Raw genomic sequence first — 24,219 nt, 5'->3', positions numbered from 1 at the left:
CATTTTCAAACATTTGTATTGAATATCTCCAGATAACTTGATTATAAATAATTTAGAGTACTGAAAGCACTCTTGGCAGAGGAAAATTATGCCTTGAATGTCAGCTTCCGTGTGTGTGTGTGTGTGTGTGTGTGTGTGTGTGTGTGTGTGTGTGTGTGTGTGTGTGTGTGTGTGTGTGTGTGTGTGTGTGTGTTTTCAGTAGCCAATTATAGCCTTCAAACAAGCTAGCCTGTGTGATTTCAGTGATTCTGTCTGCATTTTGACCTGAACTAAATTTGCTCTAGGGGATTTTCTTCTTTCTGTGTGTTCTATAATAAACTTTAGCAATATTGAGTTTAATGTACCTGGTAAGTGCCCTGCAGGGTGCCTACGAGCAGAGTAACCTCTTCAACCACCGAGAGGTCATGCTGCAGTTCCTGCAGCTCCTGGTACAGCCGAGGAGGACCCAGGAGAGCTTTACCTGGCAGGTGGGAAGCACATGAAGAGTAAAATAATCTGATATCACCAACAGATGAAGCCGAGTTCACACATGTACACTTTGATATTGCCATTAAAGCAGTGATCCTGAGCCTTCCCCTTTCAGTAATTATGAATCCTTTTTTTTTAGAAATGTGCAAGCGTGAAGGTCTTACACTATACTACACTACTATACTATAGTATATATATATATATATATATATATATATATATATATATATATATATACATATATACATATATATATATACATACATATACATATATATACATACATATATATACATACACACACACACACACACATATATATATATATATATATATATATATATATATATATATATATATATAACATAGATGGTGAAACTTTACATCAAGCTGTCACTTGGACTCAACCATCTTAACTCGTGACAGAGAAGGCTGTAGGCTTAGCATCCAGGAAACAGCAGAAAACATCTCATCCAGTGGAAGCTAACTGTTAGCATTCACAACTCCACCACACAGCAGAACTCTTCCAGGCTTGTTTGATTTGTGGAGATAAAACATCAATGTTGCAGTGCAAACAGAGTCAGTGGAAGAGTCGTGTTGCTGTTAGGACCCCCCCCCCCCCCCCCCCCCCCAGACGTATGGTGGTACATTTTGATTGGAAACCAGTTCTAAACTGAGACTGTCTTTGGCCTTGGGCCCTACACTACAAGCCATCTGTTCACTTCCTTACATAAAAAACTTTATTCTACCTGGCATTTTATAATTCACTGAATCAGTTTATTCTAAATTGCTTTACAATTTGATTAAGGAGGACAGTTTGTAACCGGATGCAAATTGAAGCTGTCTGTGTTTATATGAGATGACTTTTAAATTGGCACATTATGAATAAACTGAGCTAAATTCAATAAGCAGAAAAATTGTGACCCTTTCTCTTGTCTTATAGTTGGCAGGTTGTCCTCCACGCTCTTCGCAGTGAAGCATCCCAGACTGCTCCTGTTATTTGTTTTTAATCCCTCACTTGTTGACCAACCTCAGTCCTAATATTGTAGCAGACAGTGAATCGGGGCACTGAGGACAAAGTAGGCCTTATCTGGATCAGGCAAAAGGGCATCGCTTGATGTCCTTCTAATGAAGAAGGAATGTCTGTCTGAGCTTCAACGATGTTTTGCCTTTTTCTATAAAAATAATTAATATTTGTTTTTGCCCATTTTATTAATAAGTAGACCAGTCATGAGTTACAGACCGCTGCACTCTGCAGCATTTCTTTGGGATCAGGAGGAAGAAGCTGGGTCGTTGCACCAGAAGCAACATAAAATCATCCAACAGCAGGAAGACGGACTGGTGTCAAAATGATCAAAAGATTCAACGTTTCAATCATTAAAACATTCAAGACATTAATACTCAGTTGTTTAAACATTTGTATGGACTTCCTTTTACTATTGTTGCAATTTTGACCATTTTTAAATAAAATCTGTAAATAAAAGTTTTAAATGACGTTTAAGTGAAATCTAGAAATGTTGTTTTATTCATCGCAACTTTCTAAATGATAAATGAGACGGACATGAAGACAAGCTTACCTGAGCATAACGTTTGAATGCCTCACCATCATTTTAAGAACTACGAGAGAATTCTTTAGAAGTTACAGAATATCATTTTAACACCAAATCATGTTAAATGAAATTAAACTCCTCAGAGCTTCTTGTTAGATGGATTCAGGTCATATTTTAGTCGTTACCAACTGAAGGTTATGGACTCTGCTCATTTTAACATCTTAATAACGTGTTGTCATGCAGCTTTAACGTCTCTGATCTCCTAAAGAGCGATTTACACTCCTACCAGTAGAGAGACGTTTACTTTCATACGATGGCTAGTCCAGGTTTTAACAGAAGACGTCAGACTCCGTCTATGTTTTCACTTCAATTGATCATAAATCATACAGGTGTTGCACAATTTATTGATAAACACCCATAAAGCTCTATTTAAAACCCTTCTACATCCCAGCTCATTCCCTTTTAGCCGTCACTGACTCAATAAAAGTTATTACTTTCATTTCTTTTCATCTCAACAACTCCCACAAACAGAACTGCATCTCCAAATAATTCAATTTCACAAGGTCTTAGTCATTTCTTTGTCAGCACTAAACATTTATAAACTGTAAAAAAATATATATGTTATTATCATCATATATTTGATTAAATTCTAACTAATTCAACAGTGAGAAGATATTGAATACAAAGTGATGAATAGACTTCTGTTTTTGTCCTTGATGGGTGACTATATAAACTTACCGATCTTAGGAATATTATCTACGATTTCAGACTAAATATGAATATGATGGAGGGATGGCAGCAGATGCTGAAGTGGATGTTACAGAACAACACAACTCAAGGTCACCGCGCCCCACAAACCAAAAGTAAAGTACAAAGTGTCTAAAAGAAAAGCAGCTTTGGTTGAAACTCCAGTGGGCACTAATAAAAGAGGGTCAACGTGTCGATGGGTCGATCATCATTATATGCTGAACTACAGCGAGTGAATTTATGGGTAAAAAGATAAGATGGAGAAACTGTTATTTGGAGCCATGATGCCCTTTGCTGGCCAAAAGGAGTGCAGGTGTCTCATTAGACACAAAATTCAGCATTGATTTGAGGTCCACTGCCTTCAAAGTCTTTCTCATTCAGCGCCAAGAATCAATACGAGTGTCTCCTCCCGTCTGCCGTCCTCCATCCTCGCTCCCCTGGCCCACATTCCTCCAGCGCCAGGCTCTGTGAGAATTACCTAATTAAATTCTGCAGGTAGATTTTGCTCCAGAGCTGTCCTGCACTGTCACCACTGCTTCATAATAAAGTAGCAGAAGAGCTGAACAGGTCGGCAGGCTTAGTGAGGCGTGCGTATCCTGGGGGACCTGCGGCCGTTTGCCTATTCACGTGCACAAACGGAGCAAGGGGAAAGTCACTGGAGGACGGGGAGAGAGAGAGAGAGAGAGGGAGGGAGGGAGGAGTGGGCTGGTATTATTCATCTAAGGAGCTCCACTGTAGCTTTTGGGGTTTAATGGGATCTTTGACACTGGCATACAGTGGCATCTGTCATCTGAGCAAGGAAATCAATAGGTGAGACATCTGAATATAAGGGCTATGAGCTGAAAGAACAATGCATGGCTGTCGTCTTCAAAGGGATGGTCTGGACCCCTGTGAAGGTTCCCCCGAGTCCTGTTGGGCCTGCCATTGGCTGCAGCCCAAAAGGTGAATGTGCTGAGTTGTAATCCAGTATAATCCCATTGGTGAGGCAGGACATGGTTTACACACCAAGACATGACTATCCACACTGGCCACATAATTCACTGGTGTGGACGGCCTAAGCCCGGAAGGGTCTATCCTCACACTCGGCTGCTGTGCCAGTGACGCTATAGTGGCTTTAAAGACAATGCAGCTTTAACTCTTGCATCAACCCCCTTGTCTGATCCGTAGCCAAAGCCCCCTGCTACACCGCTGGCCAAAGGGGGCATCTCTGACTGTGGGTCACAAGGGAAGCGGGAATGAAAGGAGGATAATGAGGAGAAAACGAGCTAAGACGGTACAAAAGAATAAACACCTGGCTTTTGGGAAGACAAGTTTTTGGCCTTCTGTGAAGACCGGCAGAACAATAGAGACACAGACAGATGGAAAGGGATGAGTGTAAAAGGCAGGCTTGCCTAAAGGCAAGCTTCCTTTTTTTTATAAAGACAGGTTCAAGAGCCTGCAGAAGGTGAAAAATGATTCAATTTAAGCCACGCTGAGGGAGAAAGGGGCTTCAACAAGACACCCCGTTGAATGACATCACAAGGGCATATAAATAAATTGTACTGCCAGTCTATTGAAGATTTAGGGACAAGGTGAGCACATGAGTGTGGAGGTTTCTGGATAGAAACGTTGCCACGAGGGCAAAAAAACAAAGGAAACACGAGTGAGGAAGTGTCAGAGTCTGAATCCTGCACCTATGTGGGGCAACGCGTTTTCAGAGATATACACCAGTCTGAGAAGGCAGAGCGGCACACTGAAAGCTAATCTTAAATGATCCCCAAACCTTGCCGCAAAGTAGTGAGGATATGAGTATAAACTACCTGAGCAAAAGAAAGCAACTGAATCCGGTGAGAATATAAACAGCAGCTGCCTCCCGAGCATGACACGAGGAGCGCTGAAGAAGGCACGATTAATATTTAAGTCATGGAGCAGCAACTTTACAAAGTGTGCTGCGTTACATTCTGATAAGGCTTTGTATCTTCCTTTTCCCATGGCACATTTATCAGGGATCTCGTCAAGCTCTGTGTACACCAGTGTTGCGAGAGGTGGTGGGAGAACCAGTGTTTCAACCACAGATTCCTATCTACAGCTGCTGGCTTTCTAATTGGGCCTAGAAAGGCAGGGAATAATCTCCACAGATTGATGACTGCTCTCTAGACATGTTTGTGGTCTATCAGAGAGTGAAATGAGACCGTGAGGATGATGCAGCTTAGGGCTCACTACACCAACATCACTCTCCAAGATAAAACACCCACAGGCAGATGGGAAGAAGTGACCATCATCACTATCCTCCTCACAAACACATCCTCAATCAGAGTGACAAGCAGCACGGCTACGTCTCCTCCCTGCCATGAGATACTTGAGAACAGGAACAGATTAGCCCCGCTGAGTCCGAGAAAAAAAGCAGAGACTTGCAGTCAGCCAAAGTGACGAGATTAACTAGAGGGTGACATGAGAAATGTTGAGCTAGCACAAGGACGTATATTAGTTTTACCTGAATTGCAGGAAACACTTGGCCTCTTAGCCCCACTTTGCTGAAACATAGCGTCCTTGCTTTGAGAGCCCTCCAGCCCGACCTCTACTACTTGCACCTGCTGAAGGGGGGCGCTCCACTTCATGGTGTACTTGGGGCCAACAGGGACCAGGCTGCTGATATCTGGAGGCCCTCTGGAGGAGATTAAGAGAAAAAAAACTAAATAATTAGATAAACAAGATGCAAAAAAAGATGCACACAACCTGATAGCGAGTGTTGTCAGTTTTTGACCTGATCCGCCTCTCCTGACAATCCCAACTTCCATAACGGCTCTAAAGTTAATCTGGTAACACTTTACAACAAGGGTACCTTCATTAACGTTACTTAGTGTATTGAGCACCATTGTTATAGTTTCTGTTATCGTTAACTGTTAAGTGTCCTCTAGGTTAGGGTTAGGGCCACCTCCACCCCCCAGGGCAAAGACCCTGGGGGTGGGGGGTGGGGGGGGTGGGGGGGTGGGGTGGAAGTGGGGGTCTGCTTAGTATTGCATTACATAATGTTAAGCATAAAATTAAGCAGATGATAATGATTTTCTTTAATAGTTTATTCATGCTTAACAATAAATTCATCTTATCAGATATCCCTACCATGTGTGGTGTGTTAAGACTGCTCTTGCCTGCTTGGAAGGACGTCGGGAACACTCTGATCACAAACTATGGATATTAAATGTTGGACTGTTTGGGCCCAATTTTAAAGGCCCACTTAGCAGTTTTGGCTTGCTTTTAGCGCCCCCTAGTGTCCGGTTGGTAGAACCAAATGTGAAACTGATCTTTTTAACACCTTAATCTAACAGCTGAAATGTCTCTTCTGCCTTCATTACTTTCTACAGGAGTGGCTCATCACTAAATCACATAAATCAGCTGTGTTTGCGATCTAAAACATGCAGGAAACAAGCTGGATGCAGACTCCGGTGCCAGGCATGTTAGCTCAAGTCTAAAAGGTGGTGATGTTTTGGCCACGGGGAGTGGTGGGGGTCTGAGTGGCATTTCATTAACCCTGTAAAAGGTCATATTAGCACAGAGTGGCTCAAGAAAATGATTAGAAAATATGAAAAAGTTGCCTAGTGTGGCATTAAGGTTAAACAATGAAAATTAGATGATGGTGTGCCCACATCAGTCAGACTATTTGGAGCAGGAACAGGGGGACAAAAGATCAAGGCTCCATACTTCTGGACCAAACCGGTCCGTGATCTTTTTGTCACCACGTGTGGGGTCGCTCATGTTTTGAAAATAATCTCGACTATTTCAAAGTCCTGTTGTGTGAACCAGCGCCTTGGACAGAAGATGTGGGATCACTAGTCCTTCCTGTGAAACTGCACCCCCCGATCCAAAAAGTCCATTTCTATTCATGTGTTCCAGTATTCACGCTGATGCTCAGCATTGTGATCATTTTGTTAAAAACCTGATGGGCAGGCAAAGTCATCTTCATTTAGAAACAAAACAAACAGTACTAACTACTAACAACAGACAAGTAAATAAATCAGATCATTTCCTGGTTCCTCCCTTTGACAGAAACAGGAGATGTGATCAACGGTACAGAAGATAAATTGGGCAGAAACCAGTAACATTTCACGCCGATTATCTCGGACTCCTGAAGCTGTTGTGAGGGATTCTAGCGTTTGTTTAAAGCTGATAAAGCTCCTGCAACGGGTGATAGTGCTCAACCCCCTTGCAGTTATTTCTCCTGACTCTGCAATTTGCCAAAACGTTCCTGCTAAACCTTGGGCTTCATGCAGATTTCTCCAAACTGTGAGCTCTTACATGAATCATCTATAGGAAAACACACAGCTTCACGCCAGAGCTAAACGTTGCAACGGCATTAGCTTCCTGAATGCACGAGCAGTGCGTCTACATGGGGGACTTACTTGACATTTATGTTGGCGCAGAGGAGCACATCATCAAAGAGGAAGACCTTTCTTTCTTTAGACTTCAGGACTTGTCCCCGCTCGCCATACACAGTCTCAATGAACGTCTCACAAAGGACCAGCGACCTCTGCTCCGAGTTCAGTTGCTAAAAGGGACACAGAAGTCAGATCGGGGCGGAGGAGGCAGCATGACAAAGCCCAAGTCCTCTGGAGTTTAGCGCCCGGAGGACGGAGAAGTCAGGCTTGGAGGAACAGATATCTCATCAGGGATTAGCAACACATTCATTTCGCTCAAGGTCATTAATGTGCGTGTATTTACACTTGATCACACACGGCCGAGTTAAACGGAGGCTGCCTTTACCCTTCCAGAGGCTTTGCTGTCACACATTTGTGGAGTGATTAAAGGTGGACCTGAGGGAAACCTTCGATCATCCAAAAGCAACCAGGAAGGTTTGTAATTGTCTGGAAAACACTTGCAAAGCAGGCTTTTGATTTTATTTGTGTCGGCTCTTTTCCTACATGCTAGTTAGTGCTGACAATACAAACGGGCTTCTGTCATGAGCGCTGGGACACACAATCCTTTCCACAACAGCAGGACAACTGAACAAGTACACACACACACACACACGCACACACACACACCTCATTAAAGACTCGGATAACAGATGAAATTGTTGCAACAGCATGTTGGCTTCCCAGTCATCCATATGTTTGGCAAAAGGAAATGGCAACAGAAATGTTTTTTGTGCGGCTTCATTTGTGACTGTCTAAATCGGTGCTGTTGTACTTTACACACTGCACCAAACTAAACCAGATTAATCACAACCACAGTGCAGCAAGCAGAGCTGAGTCGAAATCAGGAAGTCACATCCTGATATTTTGATGTTTCAGAAAAGTAGATGTCCTCTCTGCCAAATGCAACTTCTTTCAGCTGAGTGGGATCATAAAGTAACTAATTAGACCGCCCTGGGCTGCTGTTTGCAGCGAGGGAGACTCATAGCTCCATCAAGAAATGGGCTGCTACAAAAACACATTCCCAGAGCTTTGGCTAGAGCAGCTTAAAGCAGAAATCCTGAGACTTTTTCACAAAGGGCACCATCTAGAGGCAGAAAAATGTCTTGCACCTTAAGCCCCTCTCCCTACCTCTGCGATTACTGCTGGAAGAAACGCCTCTTGTTCGTGAACACACACCTCTAGCTGGGATATAACACACAATGTTTTACCAAGTATTATTCTCACGTTACGCAGTTTATTCATAAAAAAATTTGCAACGTACTTGTCCGTAGGGAACGTCGCCAACTCTTCATCAGTCCACTAATGCTCAAGCATTCTCTGTGACTGACATCTGTACGTAAGATGATGTTGAACACTATTGGCTGATGCTGAGTAGCTCATTTGAAATTCCATGGGGCTCTACGGGACAGGGTGGGCTTAAAAAATGACATTATGCCTCCAATAGGCCACAGAGCAGGGCCACACCTTCACTTGCAACTCATTCATAATTCCTGAAACAGGAAAAAATACAGATTGCTGCTTTAATGTGGATGCATAATTCCCATTCCTATTGTTGTATGTCATATATGCTGTTATGTGGAGACAAAGATTGAATCACTCTTTGGGTGGCTTTGGAAGCAACCGCGTCTTCCTTATGTGTCGCCAGAGCAAACAGAAGTCTGTGCGAGACGATGAGTCAAGTCAATCAGCTCAGTCCTAGAAAGCTGCGGCAAAAGGGAAGGAAGGACAAGAGCGTTTGAAAATGTGTAAAGGCTAAAGGACGCTGTGGTCTCAGTAGAGAAAGAGAAGTGTATAAATAGAGAAAGAGAGTAAACAGGAGAGTGCAAGAGGGGAATGGGGGGTAAAGTGGAGAGCAAAGACGACGAAGACCGGCGGGGTGAAAGAGATGGCTTTCTTACAGTTTCCAATTAAATGTCTCATTTACCCCTTAATTATTTTTATTCAGAGCAGCATTTGTTCCGATTTGCAGCAGCAGGACTGTAATTTCAGCGCGGTAATGGAGAAGCGATGCCTCTGCCGTTGCATGTGGTACTGTTTAGGGATGATAATGGGCATCGTTTCTATGAGATAATGTCTCTCAGTAAAAAATGCCTCCCTATATTAATGCTGGGGAAAGTGAAATGTGATTGCTATATTATGGTGTAACGTCTAGGCGTTTGGCTCAGAGCAAGAGCAGCCCAGATGAGCAGCAGGCCCTGCAGCTCATCTGATAGGAGCTGATATGCACGTAACAGTTCACGTGCAGGTGAACCGACGACTGAATTAGCATGACCAGTCACCTTACTGAGCAGGCGATCACTGATGCTGCGGGCTAGCTGCTGAGTTTCTGCTATCTGGTCGGCAACTCGTTTCTGTTCATTCAGCTTCTCGGCCAACATCTCCAGCTCGGTCAGGGCGAGCTGCAGGGGGAGCCGGTCCACGTGGCCAGTCGGTGTGTTCTTCAGCATGTCCTAAAAACACCAGAAATGGGGAAGCAGGTTTATCCAACAGAGCCCAAATGCAGACTACAGCGTGTGGTGTGCTACATCGGCAAAAACTACACATGAACCAACTTCCCACATAAACATTTCACTGTGAGACAGGAAATCTCGCAAGATCAAACGTGAATTCCGAGTGAATGATTGTAGTAGAGGAGGAGTTTTGGCATGCTACCGTCACCTTCAATGTGACATTCAACAGGCAGCACGCTCGTGTGTCCTCAAAAATCAGACCAAAACAATCCAACTTGATTGAAAGCTCGACTTTATGATCCAAGCAACCCTGACGTTCGTCTGAGCAGACCATGGTAACTTTAAAAACACCACACACAATATGAATATCTGACAAACTTATCTTTAGAACATTGTGATAATCAGGGCATGTCCTTAAGATTAAGAGATGGAGCAGGTCCAAAATGTGCGTGATTATTGTGCCTCGTGAACCGAGCTGTGGTTTTGTGTCAGAAACCAAGATGTAGCACCAGGTAAATGACTATCAGAAATGTTTTTATTTATTTAGTCGCATTGTAGGAAGTAATTTTTAGACACTTCCAAAGCAACATTGTGAGTACTAAGATCATTTTTATGTGAAACCAATCAGGGTTCAATGGTACATTTATTCGTATTCCAATTCATAGCAAATTTGAACAAAGAGGTGAATCTGTGTTGCACACATTAGTCTTTAGCCAGAAATACACAAGGTTGTGCCCAAATTCAGGGGCTGCATTCATCGAAGACCTGCCCTCACAGTTGAGGTTGAATGGCGTTGGTACCAGACTAAGTCCTGCGCTGACTGAGGACACCATGAGTCAGAGACGGTAAAATATAGCAAGGTCTAGCACCGTGACAACAATGAACAAAATTTAAAACTACGTTTAGCAGCAACAGTAGCTACCGCTGTCCTAGTGGGACCAGAGACATTGCCAATCTGTGCCTTAGGCCAAAGACCTGGGCAAATCACAACTTATAGCAGAAACAGAAGGTTTGATGGATCTGATCCCGGCTGCAAGATGGAACTCGTAACGCTGAACTTAAGGAAATACATAAAAATCATTTTTAAACCATAGAAATTATTTTTACTTTTAAATAGCTCAGCTTGTTCTTTCAGTTAAGGCGGAGTAAGTTAAAGATGTTACAGTTTTATGTTTAGAAAAGTGCCACATTTCTGAGAATATCAGTTTGGAGAAGTTACTGTAAGTAAAGTTTCATCTTAAATGTCTTTAGACCTATTTACACAAAATGTTTTCTTTTTTTTTCCCACTTCTTGTACTGTACCAAAAAATTCACCAAACCATGATATATGGATGGTAGCCTACTGAACCGGGATTGTAGGCATACCGTTGCACCCCTAGAAACCAGCTATGTGGTGTTAAATAACGGTTCCAGTTACAAGGTTGAAACTGAAGCACAAATCCAGTCCAGTTTTGAGCAGCTGCAGAACTGTTTTGCATCCAAGAAGAACTTTGTTTAGGTGGAGAAAAATAAAGTTTCTGCCATTTCGACAGAAACAATCGAGCTCTAAAATCAAAAGACAACAGATAAACTTAAGATTTTTTTTCCACTTTAATATGTTAAAATAAAATATCTAATCTTTACTAGAAGTAATTCTGTAGCTGTTACTTCAAACCACACAGCAGTCTTTCTCCGTGGTTTCATCATTTCCTGTGGATTCTCCATCATTCTGAATTCTAACAAAACTTCATATTGGAAGTGTTTTCTTCAAAATAAAAAGTTCAATCTTTGGTCAAATCAGACTTGATAAGTTGGGGGGAGACTAAATTGTCGAGACTGGTTTTCTGTTTTTGACTCGCACGTCCATATTTGTCCTGCAGCTATGAGGTTGTGAGAAACCTGCAGCAGATGTCTTGATTAACATCTCAGATCAACCATGTTGCCTTCGGTTTTTACTCCCCTGTAATGTATGATTTAACAGATGCATTTCCTCTTTGGAGTGTTGAGTTTGAGCCGGAAGAAAACGCCTGATTCGTATTCATAAGTTATCTTTTGAATTCAGGGGTAATCAATGCCTACTGAGCGATGAAATGAGCTACTGCAGACTCAGCAAGTCAAGCTCAAATCAAAACCTGTACAAAACAGAAGTTAGACAAAAAATGACTGCTGATGCCAGGCAGACACGTTTAAATCTTGTCTCCAACGCCGACCCGACTAAGAGCCAGACTTTGTGTACAACTTCGTTTTTTGGAGTTCTACACTGAATTCTGTGGCTGTTTGTTTTATTCAGTTTCAGTGTCTCAATGACGCTTTCCACACGATGAGAAAAACACCAAATAAATGTAGGATATCTTCATACCTGCAGGAGCAAAATGAATTGAGGGAATCGTTGAATGGGTTTAACCATCAGTCCATAGAGAGTGATCCGGTCGACGCTGGAAGCCTGCTTCTTCTGGAACCCAAAACAGAAAACTAAAAACTTCATGTACATTTAGAAATGCACTTTGTGAATGAAAAGCTGTAAAAAAGAATCCAACAATTAAAAGGCCTTGCATTAATTCTTTATAGAGATTATGTAGGTGTGTGTGAGTGGGAAAATAAGGTGTGAAAAAAGATCTGTTAGTCACACAGGAGCATAAAAGACACATTTTTATTTATTTATTTTCTTTTTCTGATTGAGTGATGGCTAGATGAATATTATGGGTGAAGGTCAGGAGGAGACAGAGTTTTTTTGCAATGGTATGAATGAGAAAATCTCAATGTTTGTGTTTTCCAGACTTTGATGATTTTTTAAATGTATTTCCAAGAAGGGAAATGAGTTAGGAGGGGACAGAAACATTAAATAAATGAAATATTGCCTGGACAGTTGGTGCACGCTGCAAAGAAATTATTTTCTTTTCTTTTTAATTTTACTTTGGTTTTAGCTGTTGAAAAGTTTATACATGAGATAACAACTATGTTCAAACCTCTGACGAATGCTCCATGTGAGGTTTAAAATAAATCACAGACACATTATCAGAGGAAATCTGAACAATACAAATCTAAAACAAGCAGGTAACCTTCAACACAGAAGAAAAATAAAATAACTATAATCAAAGTTAGATAAAAGCAGTCAAAACTTGCTTGTTTCTGTGTGTGTGTGTGTGTGTGTGTGTGTGTGTGTGTGTGGTGGGGGGGGGGGGTCTGAAAAAGGAAAATAAAATATAGAAAGTCTGAAACATTCAGAGTTCTGATTCACTTCATCATGAAAGAGTTGAAACTATTCCAAACTTGAGACAAATGTTACTCAAATGAGTCCCAATTCCTTTAAATGCCTTACTGATAAATACAAAGCATGCTGCTGTGGAAAATATAGGGCTCAATAATGTCTTCTATCACATGGATGATTGTCTTTTAGGAGTTTTCATTTCCTGGATGGAGTAGCTGGTGAAGGTTTTCAGGCATCCAGGTCATGCTCATCAAAAGGGGTTCAAATGAAGATGTTTCACTTCTCATCTGAGGAGCTTTGTCTTCAGGAAACCCCAAAAAAGTCCAGTTGCCTTCATTTGAACCGATTTGGACCCCCTAGACAGAGGAATAATTGGTTTCCCTTTCAGTTTCCTCTGCATTGTGGGGCTTTTATTGTATTCTACTATTTTAAATTGATGTGATGAAAATATCCTGGGTGTTTGATGTGATTCTCAATGTAGTTTTATGTTTTTGTGCAATCAATGTTTGTGGATGATGATACTTGGGTTTTAGAGCAGGACTTCTAAATATGGGCATGTTATCTTCAGTTCAAACATCTGACTGGGTTCTCCCAACAGTTTTTCTTTGCAACTTAGCATTTCATTTTTCTTTAATTGACTAATCTTTTCAATCTTTTGCAATCCTGCTAGTTCACTATACCAGAGGTTTGACTGGTCAAAATATGTTGGGAAATACGATGTTCAGTCAACAACTGGCAAAAAACAATAAACACCGCTGCAGGGAAAAATGGCAGGTCAGAGTGAAAGCCTAAAGCCCCCAAAGATTTCATTGTTTTTTTTCATCATGTGAACTGATTCGCTTTCTTGGCTAACCCTGTAGAGCTTCTGAGCTGACTCCACTGGAAGAAAGTAAATCCTTTGTCACCTTACAGGCAACGTATTGCTGCGATCAGTCCAGGTCCAATTCAAGCTTCATGAACGAAAAAAGAGTGGTGTCAAAAAGAGACGGCTAAGGATGAGAGCAGTTCTAGGTCAAAAGAAGACAATCATCACCTGTATTTTGAAGGGAAATCATGTCTCTTTTTTATATACAATCAAAAATCTAAAACTTACGGGTGAGTCTTAAAAGATTTGAAAACACCAAGATTCCACCTGGATCAATATTTTGGGGGAATTCAAACGTTTGGACCAAAGTCCTGAAATTAAGTTTCACAAAAATAAATCTGCTCCATAGATTTTCTTTTGTCGTAAGAAGATTGGAGAACAAAATATTTTTTTCCAAAAGGACTAGAACTAAAATCAAGTATTTGAAACCCTTTCAGTTTGTTTCTTCACCACTGATCCCACACTGATCCATGCAAAAAAGAAAAGGAGAAAACCATCTTCAAAGCCAACGTGAAGACAGAAGGAGGAGTGTAAATAAAGGGAGTCGATATATATATATATATATATATATATATATATATATATATATATATATTAGGGATGTGTATTGGTGAAATTCTGGCGATATGATACATATCACGATACAGGGGAGACGATACGATATATCCTGATATATTGCGATACATTCAGTCAGTCAGTATTAGCGATTTTTTTAGACAAAAATTATTGTAGGAAAATTCAATAAATGGTCCAAACTGATACTTAGCATGATTAACATGAGGTATCTGAACCATAATAGAGGGATTCACATTTCAGTGGTGGAAACAAACTCCATTGCACACTACTTCTAACTAGTGGACAGCATTTGATTTGCACCAAAAGAAAAGAAAATACACAAATGTTTGCACGTAAATTCTTCCCAAAAAATCGATACACAGCCTTTGAACATTGATATAATATTGCAGGATAATATATCGCGATATATTGCTATATCGATATTTTCTTACATTCATAATATATATATATATATATATATATATATATATATATATAAATTTCCATCACACCATCCACGGGTGGTCTCATCCTTCCAAGCTCGGGTCTTCTACTAGAGGCCTGTAAGCTTGAGGGTTCTACGGTATCTTAGCTGTTCCTAGATCTGCACTTTTCTGGACTGAGATGTTTTTCCTGGGATCTGCTTTAGCCACTCCTCTAGTCTGGGGGCTACTGCCCCGAGTGCCCGATGACCACGGGCACCACCGATGTCTGCGCTCTCCAGGCTTTCTCAAATTCTTCTTTGAGACCCTGGTACTTCTCTAGTTTCTCGTGTTCCTTTTTCCTGATAATGCATCACTTGGTATCGCCACATCAACCACAACAGCTGTTCTCTGTTGTTTGTCCACCACCACAATGTCCAGTTGGTTCTCCCTCACCATTTTTCCAGTGTAGCGTTAAGGATTGGCTACTTACTTATTAAATGATCAATAAGATGTGATGTTCCACGTAAATATGAAATGTCAATCTGATTGGTCTTTGAACACAGATTATTCAAACACTTTGGGATTTGAACATCTTGTTCATTCAACACATTTATATCAACCAATAAAGTTGTAAAGTCATTTATGATTCAAGGAAGATGAATTTTACTCAGAGTGAAAGTGCTGAAGTCTTGTCTTCTGCACGAGACCTTGATCAAAGATTTTATGGCTTCCTTGTTTGATAACAATGTCTTGTGCAGATGGGGGTGTTTGTGTCTGCACGTTAAAAAGGTAATTTCTGGTCATTCTGATGAAAACTTGACCTTTGGGTATGCTACATCAGTCTGGATCTGGAAGTCCCACAGGAGCTTGGCTTCCTCATTCTCAACCACCTCAGGGGGTGTTACCCACTTTGACCTTGGGGCTTCCAGTCCATGCTCTGCGCAGATGTTTCTACACAATACCAGCCACTTGTGGTGTTCCATGTAAGCTTTCCCTGCCAGCGTCTTACACCCTGCAGTTATGTGGTGGGTTATCGCAGGGGCCTCTTTCTGTAGCCTATACCTTGGGTCTTGTCTAGTGTGGAAGATCCTGGCCTCTGTTGCTCTGGTGTCCAGGGCTTGTTCCTGAGCAGCCATGGTGAGTACCTCTGTGTTGCCCTTCAGACCAGCTCTTTCTAGCCATTGGTAGGAATTCTTGATATCAGCCACTTCAGTTATCTGTCTGTGGAACATCCAATGTATGGGGTTTGTCCTCCCACTATGGAATATCCAGCACCTCCTCTTCCATGGTCCGACATATTTACTGAGCACGTCATCTGTTGAGGCCTTGTCCTTGATGTACTTATGGACCTTGGATTTTTCATCCTGGACAGTGGCTCTCACACTCACTAGTCTCCTTCCTTACGGCCAGTGTACAGTCCCAGGCTACTGGATTTGGGATGGAACCCTCCATGCATAGGAGCTTCTGTGTCTTAACATCTGTAGTCTGTATTTCTTCCTTTGGCCAGATTTTTACTTCTGCAGGATATCTGATTACTGTCAGTTAAAACGTTTCTCCTTAGCCTGATTTGTCTCATCAGAAATAAAACTACTTCTCCAAACTAAAAGCTAACGATACTAAGATTAATAGTTAACAGCCTTAAAAAAACACCTTAAAAGGATCCATGCAATAATTTTCACTGATCTCCTTTTAGGAATCAAATCAGATTTTTCCTTGGAGGGGTGACAAAACTTTTATCTGCCTCTGAATTTCTCCATGAAGGAAACTCAGAACAACTGATTATAAATGCAACTAGAAGGCTCTGACAGCTGTCTGCACAGCTGCCTAAATGAGGAGGAAAATCTTGGCAAAGTTCAATGCACAAGTCTTCAGAGTTTCAGGTTCAGAAACAAGTACGTCTGCAGTCTTAATTTAGTCTAGTTGGATCCTTTTGTGAAGCTGGCAGAACCAGAATGTTCAACAACAGCTTTCCAAAGAATAGTATTCGTTTCGAACTATGGAGATATTATTATGTTTGAATGTTGGAAATGGAAAATAAAAAAGACGTACATGAAGAACCATCTAGGCATATACAAGTTACACAACTGCTTGGGTGCCCCCACACGACCAGGGGGCCCCAAAGAGCACCAAGATAGTGTGAGAATATTTTTCATTATCTTTACATAATGGAATTCTACCTAATTTTTATTACACATGCAAATTATTGACATAGTATTTTTCTATTGTGTCATTTGGTTTTATTTATCAGTGAGTTCACATTTTGCACAATTTACACATCAGTTTCAAATTTTAAAAACTAAGGGTAGTTAACTCGTTTAAGGTATATTCAGTGTTTGTCTCCTAATGTTACTTTCAAACAGTTGAATTAATATACCACACTTAAATAACACTCAATTAAGAACTTTTTCTTGTTAGCTACTCTTAATATGCCATAATAATACTGGTATGATGCAAGCTAAATTTAAAAATTGCTAATTATAGTGGGCATTTTACACAAAACATAGCCTAGGAACCATGAATCGTCTGGTGTTGGTTTGGGGGGGGGGGGGGGGGGGGGGGGGGGGCTCAAGAAATACGTGCTTAGGGACCCACAAAAGCTTGGGCCGGCCCTGCGCACATGCACAGGAAACTATTGGACATATTCTTGTTTGGGGCTAAGCTCCTTGAATTGCTTCTGTGTGTGAAATATCCCATATAACTAAAGCTGCCATGTCTTGCCTTGCCTGCCAATAAATACTGAGACAGCAGCTGAAACATTTCAGTTGCTTCATGACTGTCATCCGTTCCAGGTGTAATTATGTAAGTCAATCACATTTTGTTCATTTAGAGATGGAAAAAAACAATTACGCATATCTTGTGACTCGCTAACAATACATCTAGCTGTTGAATATAAGACAGATCAGAAATACTCGATTTTGTTCTTTAAAACATATTTCTGGTTATGTCACTGACCCCACTGGATAAAAGCTCATTTGTTGCCAAGCAACCTTCCAGAGTGCAAGAAATCTGCAGCATTTACCAGCATTGTAAAACTGATGGAGTTGTCCCTGATGCTAATTTTGCTCAATAATGTGTTACATTACTTTCTCTAGCTTTAGGCACATCTACCCACTGATGTCAAGATGGGTGAGGCATCTCCAGCAAGTTCAATAACCATTCTTTCTATTCAAACTCTAGCAAACTTACAGTATCTCCAAACCAAAGTGTGAAAGGCTTCACAAAAATTCATTCAACTCTGTGTTAAAGCTTTCCGTGTCAGTAAATATATCCGTTAAGAGCAGGAGTGCTGGTCTCATTTGGCTGTGTTTATTCAGTGCACTTTTAAAAAAGTTTATAATCTAAAACACTGAGACCTGCACAACAAAACTTTGGTAGTCAACAGTCAAAAGTCTCCGACAGTGTGCAGAAGGCCTTTTTGCATTCTCACGTTTCTTTTCGAAAGTTTTTGGTTGAATTGATGTCAAGATTTGTTGCTGCCCTTTTCAACCGCTCTTTTCTGCAGCTGGATGTGTGCTCTGGGTCATTGCTCTGTTCAAAGATCAGAGAACCATGCCTCAAGCCTTGCTCTCTGACACTGGATAACAAATTCTGCTCGAAAACACCTCGGTTGAGTTCAGATTTCATCCGCCTGACATCGGATGCAGCAAAGCATCTGCATGGCATGATGGAAAAAGAAATACCAAGGTGTTTGACCTAATTACAGCTTAGCTTTGTCCCATTTAAGCATACACGTGGCGTGTTTGCCCTGGTCCCAAAATATGATACATGTTTAAAACATGGTCATTTTCGTTCTTTTTACATAATTAAAGGAACTAAATAAGATAAATCAACAGGTGGTTATGTTATTCTAGTCTTAAATTAACAGAAGCCTAGAGCTACCACCCGTGATAAAGATAATAAGAGCAATAATATGTTATAATATCATAGCTTTAATGTTCTAACGTGTTTCCCACGACCAGCTTGTGGATGAGCTCATCTTCAGATATGATCTCATGTTCTAACGTGTTAACATCATGCAGGAATGTGAAAACTACATTGTTAGAACAATGAAGTGAAGATTTTATAACGTGATATGGATCGATTTTTATTTTGCATGGGTGGCAGCTCTACGTTGCCGAATAATTTCATTAAATAAAGGTTTTATGTTGATATTTTTGGCGGGATGTTTGTAGTTGTTTTCACAAATAATCGTTACATTTACTTGTCAGAAAAAAGTTTTGTGGCTAAAAATTGTTTTATTTCTATTTACTTTTGGAACTAATATTCATTTGACCATGTCAGAGACTCCTACTGCTGAATAATGTGCCTGGAGTACGTTAACGTTTGCTCCGAAATAATTTAATTCAATAGAAGTTCAGTTATTCTGTCCAGTCTGCATTTTCCTCTTGTTGCTTTTTTAGTGGTGCATATTTTTGTCCTTATGTCTCAATAAGTTTAGGATTTTGAGATGTTTGCAGCAATAAATTTGATCAATTGGCATTTGCCTCTGGTCTTAGCTGCACAGGGGTCAAGAGGACGCAAACAAAAATACTCAGGAACTTGATGAAACTAATCTGATCAAAAACTTTGTCCAAGACATTTCAAACAAGAGCAAAATGTAATAATTACCAACATTTTCTTTAACTTAGCAAAAACTAACTAAAATGTGCAAATTCTGTTTGGTGCAACAAGAGGAAGAACTCACCTTCAAAAAATCCAGAAAAGCTGGTTTGGACATGCACGCCTTTTTAATGAGAGCCATTGCGTTGGTAAAGTTGTTCACGTAATCGCTGTAGATGTCCAGCACCATGGACTTGGAAAACTGTAATAAATAAACAAATAAGCAGATTTTTTTGTTCATGGTTCTCCATCATGCTCCCCTGCACTCACTGACTTTCCTTTCACACAATCTTTAGATAATATTCAAGAAAAATAAGCCAGAAATACATATGCATGTGAATTAAAATTGACTTGTTTACCATTCTGGGTTTTTTTTTTTCCTTGGAAAGGTAAACACATTTTCCTCATGAGCCTTTAGGAAGTTGAACAAAGACGGATGAGGCGAAAGAGTGTGTGGGAGTGTATGTCGCTGTTGTAAATATTTATTATCTCCCCTCAATTACACCTACACCAGCCGGCTGATAGCAACAATGCAGGGAGTAATGGGAAACTGGCAGCTTGCGTGAAGGAATTAACCCTCTTTTCTGTGCGTTTCCCTCAGGACCCTGCCTGCTCTGCAGGTACCGACACACGTGCATGCAGACTAATGGGGGCCGTGCATGATCCCAATACTTCCATTGTCAAACCCAGCTTCAATTGATTGTACTGAAGGGTATCAATGGAGCAGCTGTGTAACAGCTAGCATACAAGAGAGTCAAGCAAGCCCCATCGACTAATGGGGAAATAATGAGCAAACCATATGAATGCTCCAAATCTCCAAGGCTCACAAAGGAAACGTCAAATGAACACCGCCGTATTATTCCTACAAACTGTGACATCTATATGCCTGGGAGATCTGGATGCAGATATTTATTTTTTTATAACTGTAATTGACTCCTTGGTTGAGGCAAACTATCCCTGTTTGCTCATCAGAACTGTGCTAACACAGATTGTTGTCTGAGATTTGATCGAAATGCCAGGAATAGAAAATGATTGCATCAACACAAAGTTTCCGACTGCATTCAGACACAAAGAAAAATAAACAAATACATCCACGCCGGCTGCACGCCCATATTTTCACATAAAAGATAAGCCATAATTTGCAAGTTCCATTCCTGTTTTACATAAATGAATACATAAACACCACACCTACCGAAGCAACAAAAAGGTCCCCGATTTTCTCGCTGCTGTCCCATTCTGCCACACGAGAGGTCAGAGCGATCTGAAACATGGAGTGGCACTGGGTGATCTCTCTGACCCGGTAGAAAATGGGTCGGATCTTCCTTGGACTCAGGATGCGGGGATCAGCCTCCATCAAGGGTCGGTGATATTCCTGAGATCAAACAAACATAAAAAGCTGGTATTACTGAGAATGCTAAATAGTAATAATAGTTAAAAATAAACGTTTAATGGGATGATAGACTGCTGAGCTTAAAGCTACAATGCCAAATTTGGAAAACAAATTAGCTTAAAATATTTTTTATGCCTCTTAAAAACGTTCAAACAGAGTATAGCTATTATATATTGTGGAGGTAAAATAATTAAAAATGAAAAATATTAATGAAGTGGTTCTCTTCAAATACCACGTTTGGGACTGAAAGCAACTATTGGACTATCCTCTTGTTAGTCTCACCAAACCGTCACGCTTCTCTGGGTCCTCCATTCATTACATGCTCGTGTGTTTAGCAACAGATTTTAGGACAAGCTACCAGAGTCCCGAACAGAAAAATACCCTTTGAAGTCACAGACAACAAAAGACATTTGGAACTACATAATGGCGACTGGTGTTTAGCACTATATCGTTTCCTCTTGAAATGCAGGTATCCGGATCCGGCAGAAGATACCCGAGGGGTGGGGTGAGCATTCTGTGACCGTGTTTATATTCAAAACCTAGCTTGTTCTGTAGATTCGCTATAGCAGCTGTGAATCTTCAAATATCCTTGGGGTCAATTTGGCCCCATTCAATGTTTATAATAAAAAAATAAAAGTTAACTTTTTTACTTTTGCTTCCTATTTAATAACTTTTCCTAATTTAAAGGGATACTATGCCGTTTTGGCCTGCTTTTAGCACCTTCTAGTGCCCGTTAGTAAAACCAAAAGGGAAGCCTCTCCTCGCTGTGCATTCATCTTTTTAACACTTTGATCTGACTGCTGAAATGTCTCCTCAGCCTTCATCAGTTTCTACAGGAGTGAGTCATCTCTACATGAAACAAACTTTCTCAGTGGCCTAGTGGTAGAGTGTCCGCCCAAGGACCGCCTCCCTCCTAAATTAGTGAGTGACTCGGTGTCTACACTGAGTCTTGTACTCTAGAATATTGTCAACACTAGTCTTAGCACTGGAGTGTTCCCAAAGGTTTTTAAGGCTGTGGTTTTCCAGGCTGTAATGAAAGAGCCTGGTCTGGACCATTCCATCTTTGAGAACTTTCGACCCATTACCAAAGTACCATTTGTCTCTAAGATGATAGAGAAAATTGTTTATGCGCAACTATCTGCACAAATAGACAAAAACTCACTGTTGGATGTTTTTCAGTCTGCTTTTAGGCCACAGTACAGTACTGAATCTGCCATGATTACGGCACTTAACTCGTTCACTGCCATTGACGACTAAAGTCATTATTTTAAAGCCAACCGTTTACTGCCAATGACGACTAAAGTCTTCATTTGCATTTTTTTACTGTGTGCGCATCGGAACTTCATCATGTGATCTTCATCCGCATACGTCACACATGACATGATAAGGAAGAAGAAAATCCATGTGTTGGAAGATCGTTTTGGGCCGCTGCTGTGAAAAAAGTGAGGCGTGAACCGGAAAAGCTTCTGCCGATCACAATTCAACAACGGATTACAGAAGAACGGATAAAGCTTGAAACACGCGGATTCTTCCTGATATAAGAGGTGAGTCTCTGCTTTGTTTTGGTTGTTTTGGCGTCGACATCATCCTAGCGCGCAATGTTCTGTGACTCTTAAAAAACCAGTAAAAATGGTGAGAAACACTGGCAGCAAAGGGCTTTACCGATCAGGAAACGGCTGGCAGCAAATGAGTTAATGATATTTTAGTTGCATCTGATTCTGGGTCTCGGGTAGTGCTGCTTTTATTGGACCTGTCTTCTGCTTTTGATACTGTTGACCATGGCATTCTGTTGGACCAGCTTAGGTAGTGGGTGGGGGTGACGGGGACTGCCCTGGAATGGTTTTGTTCTCATCTATCTAACCGTTCAATTAGTGTCCAGCTTAGGGACTGTACATCTATCTCTCATCTCCTGCCATGGGGTGTGCCGCAGGGCTCTGTCCTTGGGTCACTTCTTTTTTCAATATATCTTCTACCCATGAGCAAAATTTTTATCTTGCATGGTATCAACTACCAGATTCATGCCGACAGCCAAATATGAGTGGCACTAGATATAATGTGGACTTTTGTATCATGGCATGCCTGAAGGACGTAAAGGGTTGGGTAGCTGCCATCGACATACATATACTGGACATCTCCTTTCCATAGGCTCCAATATCACGTTTTTGAGGCCAAATGGGAGGTGGCCACCAACGCCATTTTGACCGTGTCACAGGTTCCGTCAAGCCCAGACAATTCCAAAAAAGGGAAGAGAGGAGGAGCTGAGGGTGGGGCTGTAAGGCTGGGATCAACTGACGACACCCGGTCGAACTAGCTACAAGCTAAACTGAAGCTAACCCTGGCTAACTCAAAGCTAACGCGGAGGTGGGAGCTAAGCTAACAGAGGTAGCAACCTAGCTACAACCGGAGTTAACTGTGCACAACCCCAGAGCTTCTGAGTCAGAGATACGCCGGGCTGACTGCTGGGTAAAACCGGGTGGAACACAGAGGTCTCAAGAGATCTCCACAGCTTCTGAGTCAGAGATACGCCGGGCTGACTGCTGGGTAAAACCGGGTGGAACACAGAGGTCTCAAGAGATCTCCACAGCTTCTGAGTCAGAGATACGCCGGGCTGACTGCTGGGTAAAACCGGGTGGAACACAGAGGTCTCAAGAGATCTCCACAGAGGTCTCAGAGACCTCCACAAGCAAGCAGCCGCACAGCAGACAAGCACCGCTGCGATCTGAGATGCGCAGAGCTGCCGCTGGGGAGAACCGGGTGGAAAGGTTTCCATCCCAGAGCTCCACACGCCGGCAGCCCGTGCATCAAACAGAAGCCGCGATCAGACAGAGATGCGCCGAGCTGCGGGGAGACCCAGCCGGCATTCCGCACAGCAAACAAAGCCGCAATCAGACAGAGATGTGCCGAGCTGCGGGGAAAACCAGCCAGCAGGCCGCACAGCAGACAGAAGCCACGATCAGACAGAGATGCGCCGAGCTGCGGGGAGGGGAGAACCAGGTGGAAAACATTGGTCTCCCGAGAGCTCCACAAGCCGATAGTCAGAACCCAGCTCCACCAACATGTTATATTTCAACCCATTTTCTAAACCGCAGCATTATGTTAAATGCACTGGGTTTTACCCTATTACATTTAAATTTCATGGTTAAACAGTACATGCTGTGAAATTGGTAATTTTAACATGGGAGTCAATGAGGATTTGCTCGCTTCTGACACCAGCCCCCAGCGGATGAGGGTGGAACTGCAATTTATTTCATTTCCGGGTTTGTCGCATTGTGGGGGCTTGGTAGCTGCCAATTACCTCAAACTATATGAGATTAAATCCGAGTCTATCGTTTTTAATCCTTGAAATCCCTCTGGCTTCTAGTCCAATCTTGACCTAATTTTTAACCCCAAATGATATGTGACAAGTCTTGGGGTAAAATTAGATGTTGACCTATCGATGGTTGCTCAGATGAACTCGATTGTAAAGTCTTGCTTTTATCAGCTATGTCGTCTGGCTCGTCTTAGACGAATTTTAACACAACGGCATTTGAAATTGGTTTCACGTGTTTTTATAACCTCTCGTTTAGACTGCGAATACACACCTTATTGGGGC

The 24,219-nt window shown here is 41.5% G+C and overlaps 1 protein-coding gene across 9 annotated transcripts in view; it reads right to left on the bottom strand.

Moving 5' to 3' along the window:
* The window catches only part of arhgef10la (Rho guanine nucleotide exchange factor (GEF) 10-like a), a 193,693-nt gene that overhangs the window by 115,656 nt on the left and 53,818 nt on the right, over positions 1-24,219 (bottom strand). For 8 of the 9 annotated variants that reach the window (XM_015958408.3, XM_015958410.3, XM_015958409.3 and 5 more), the window contains 7 exons: positions 20,430-20,609; positions 19,323-19,439; positions 11,945-12,037; positions 9,436-9,606; positions 7,142-7,287; positions 5,239-5,411; positions 345-460 (listed from right to left, as the gene is read on the bottom strand). In XM_015958408.3, the coding sequence (XP_015813894.3) occupies positions 345-460; positions 5,239-5,411; positions 7,142-7,287; positions 9,436-9,606; positions 11,945-12,037; positions 19,323-19,439; positions 20,430-20,609 (996 nt within the window). The remainder of the gene's footprint in view (positions 1-344; positions 461-5,238; positions 5,412-7,141; positions 7,288-9,435; positions 9,607-11,944; positions 12,038-19,322; positions 19,440-20,429; positions 20,610-24,219) is intronic. The other variant, XM_070549544.1, reaches the window with a different exon arrangement.

The sequence above is a fragment of the Nothobranchius furzeri genome, chromosome 3 (genome assembly GCF_043380555.1).
Source record: "Nothobranchius furzeri strain GRZ-AD chromosome 3, NfurGRZ-RIMD1, whole genome shotgun sequence".
NCBI lineage: Eukaryota > Metazoa > Chordata > Actinopteri > Cyprinodontiformes > Nothobranchiidae > Nothobranchius > Nothobranchius furzeri.
Note: the sequence above shows the minus strand (reverse complement) of the source record. Positions and strands in the feature narration are given on the sequence as shown.